Below are 2,897 nucleotides of genomic sequence, written 5' to 3' on the forward strand. Positions count from 1 at the left end.
TAATTAAAAATGTCTCCTGACCATATCTGGTTGATGATTTTCTTTATTCAGACCTGGGTCTGTTGGACACATTTTATAGATGCCTAAGAGTTAATTTTGTGACTTTAAAAAAAAATATAATGCAAAAGTATTGATGGGTTTATTAAACAAAACAAATTCCATCAATGATTTATTTTATACTGAATATGAGCGGCGTAACGTCTTCTAGAAACCTTCCCATCCAGTTGCCTAGACTGAACCTTTGTCAAGCTTGACCTGGATGACTGAGAATCTTCACAGATATCCCCCCTAACTCTGCTCTCTCCCTGCTGGCTAACAGACGGAGTACGCAAGGTTTGAAAACGGACGTTTCGTCTACAGAATCAGCCGCTCTCCCATGTGTGAATACATGATCAACTTCATCCACAAGCTGAAACATTTGCCTGAGAAATACATGATGAACAGCGTCCTGGAAAACTTCACTATACTGCTGGTGAGGGCATCTATAATCAAACACCTTTCTGCTCATTTCCCATTATGAGTAGCATTTTATTGATTAATATGTCCCTATATTTTAGAAAGTTCCTGTTCTATTTACATATAGTGTATCTTAGTTCATCCAGATCCACGCAAAGGTTCAGATCTATGCACCCCCACTAACATCTGGATACATTTCCTCTTAGTAAAGTTGCACCTTAACTGCAGACATTTGTAAAACATCATCCAGCTCCGTGCAGCTTCCTGTCAGACAAATAGAGCAGGTTGAGGTTTTTTTACCCTTTAACACAAAATGCATCAATACATCATTAAAGTGATATTTTTGTTCTTGAAAAAAAAAATTGACTGGTACAATCGGACACATGGTCGACAGAAAATAACTATAACATAAATGCCAAATGTATCACTAAATTATACAAATAGCTCATCTAATTCAACTTATTCAAAATTAGTTTTATTTTATTTTTTCATTTGTCAGAATTTTCAATGACAACTCTAGTTTTTTAAAAAAAAAGTGAATTTTCTGACATTTATTCCATGGTTTAGGTTTCTAAGGCTCAAAATGGCCGCCGTCTTAGAGCTTTTCTGTAGCCTTTATCAGAGACGTTTCAGAGTTTTTGTTAAATTAAAAATCAGCTCGTAGCTGTGAGCGAGTGCTTCATCCTGATGGGAAATGTGTCCAAATTCCAACCATACCACATATCATTTCAGGCTTTTACATGTGGAGAGTAACAACTTTTAGCAAAGTTTAAAGGTTTTAATTTTGCAGAAATGTTTTATGAGACCCTTTGTTAATGTTGGGCACGTTTTTTCAGCATGTTTTCATTTCTGCTCTCCTTTTTTTGTCTGTCCTTTTGTTCATTCCTCGTTCCACATTTCAAGTGCTTTACATTTGTGAAGTCTCCTCTAATGTTCAGACCGAACGCGTTGTCCGTGGCGAGTGCGGTGGATTCAAACAGAATCCTTATGCAAACCTTGCGGAGAAGCGGCCACTGGTGAATGAAAGTGTTCCCCGCTCTGCACTCTCCTCATGCTACTAGAAAGAGCTAAGGGTGTCAAACAGCAGCACTGCATGGAGAGAGAGGAGCGCTGATTGCTGAAATTGAAACAAGCTGAACTTTTCAAAGAAACCACGACATGGCAGCCAGTCAGAGACAGGTTGTAGGTAAAGCTGTTTTCCCTCTAAATGGAATACACAGAAAATAAAGGTAGATATAAGGAACTCAGTCAAGAGGTCTAAAGGTGGCCCTAAACAGATATTTTAATTTAGTCCTAGAAGGACTGTTCATCATCCTCCCTTACCTCCAGCCAAAGGCCCGGTCGGTCACAATGTACAAGGAAGTCCCACTAAATCAGAGCGTCATCCAGACGCAGCTCTGGATGAGCCAAAGTGTTTCTTTTTTTCAGAGCTTATGAGGCTTTTCCAAAAATGTATGTTCTCTCTAAAGGGCTGGTTATAATCCCCGCAGCAGTGTGTCGCAGTAAGCTGGTTGCAGACATATTTTGATTTATGCCCAATATTGAAACGTGGCGTGCGCTATGTTATTCCACGGCACAAAGCAGGAGGGACAATCACAATTCACATTTGCACTCACTGCGACACACACGCAGACAACCTGGTTTCTGAGTATAAATAAGCCTTAAGACGATTTAAAAGTTGTTCATAGAGAACGATTTCCAATTGATAGGAAATGCTATGGGGTTGCCGGGGTAACGGCAGATTCAAAGCAGAGGGTCTGGGAGGCTGGTGATTTACTTATTTAAAAAAATCATTCGAGCCACTAAATAAGGTAAATATGCCTCCTGTTATATCTATTACCAGCACAGGAATGACATGTGATGTTAGGGAATAACTTTGTCACTTAATAATGATTCTATTTTAAAAACAAATTAGCACAAACGTAGGCTACATCATTTTGATTCAATTTGAAGTTTAATGGGGGAATAGTTGATCTCTGGGTAATATCTCTGAAACAACAGTAGCACATATGATCTTCTTTTTGGAGTATTTAAATTTTTTTTATTTTTATGAATGACCATTTAAATGCACAAACCTTCACTGATGAAGCTTTAACCATTCAGTCAATTGCTGAGTTTTTTTTCCCGTCAGTGGGGTTTCAGCCTTACCCATCTGAGGCTCCTCCTATGTGATAACGCCCAGGGTGAAAACACTGCATGTGAAATGCAGAGGTGTGAACTCCATGCAAGGCTCACAGAAATCACCACAGACACCTCGCTCGGTCTGATGCCCCGTCCACACGAAGTCAAAACGAACACAAAACGCTAATATTTTCCAGAACGTTTGTCGTAAAGACGGAGACGTAAAATAAATGTGATCGTCCACACGAATGCATGAAAACGCTGCAAAATGTATGCCAGGCCTGTAAGTGGCGCTGTGGTGCCAAAGCAAAAATAGGCGA

At 39.5% G+C, this 2,897-nt stretch overlaps 1 protein-coding gene across 1 annotated transcript in view; it reads left to right on the plus strand.

Annotated features, from left to right (window-relative positions):
- The window catches only part of LOC107101151 (transcriptional enhancer factor TEF-1-like), an 82,028-nt gene that overhangs the window by 72,522 nt on the left and 6,609 nt on the right, over positions 1-2,897 (plus strand). Inside the window, exon 11 of the mRNA XM_015399942.1 lies at positions 320-472. Within this exon, the coding sequence (XP_015255428.1) occupies positions 320-472 (153 nt within the window). The remainder of the gene's footprint in view (positions 1-319; positions 473-2,897) is intronic.

The sequence above is a fragment of the Cyprinodon variegatus genome, unplaced genomic scaffold, assembly GCF_000732505.1.
Source record: "Cyprinodon variegatus isolate N-32 unplaced genomic scaffold, C_variegatus-1.0 Scaffold1059, whole genome shotgun sequence".
NCBI lineage: Eukaryota > Metazoa > Chordata > Actinopteri > Cyprinodontiformes > Cyprinodontidae > Cyprinodon > Cyprinodon variegatus.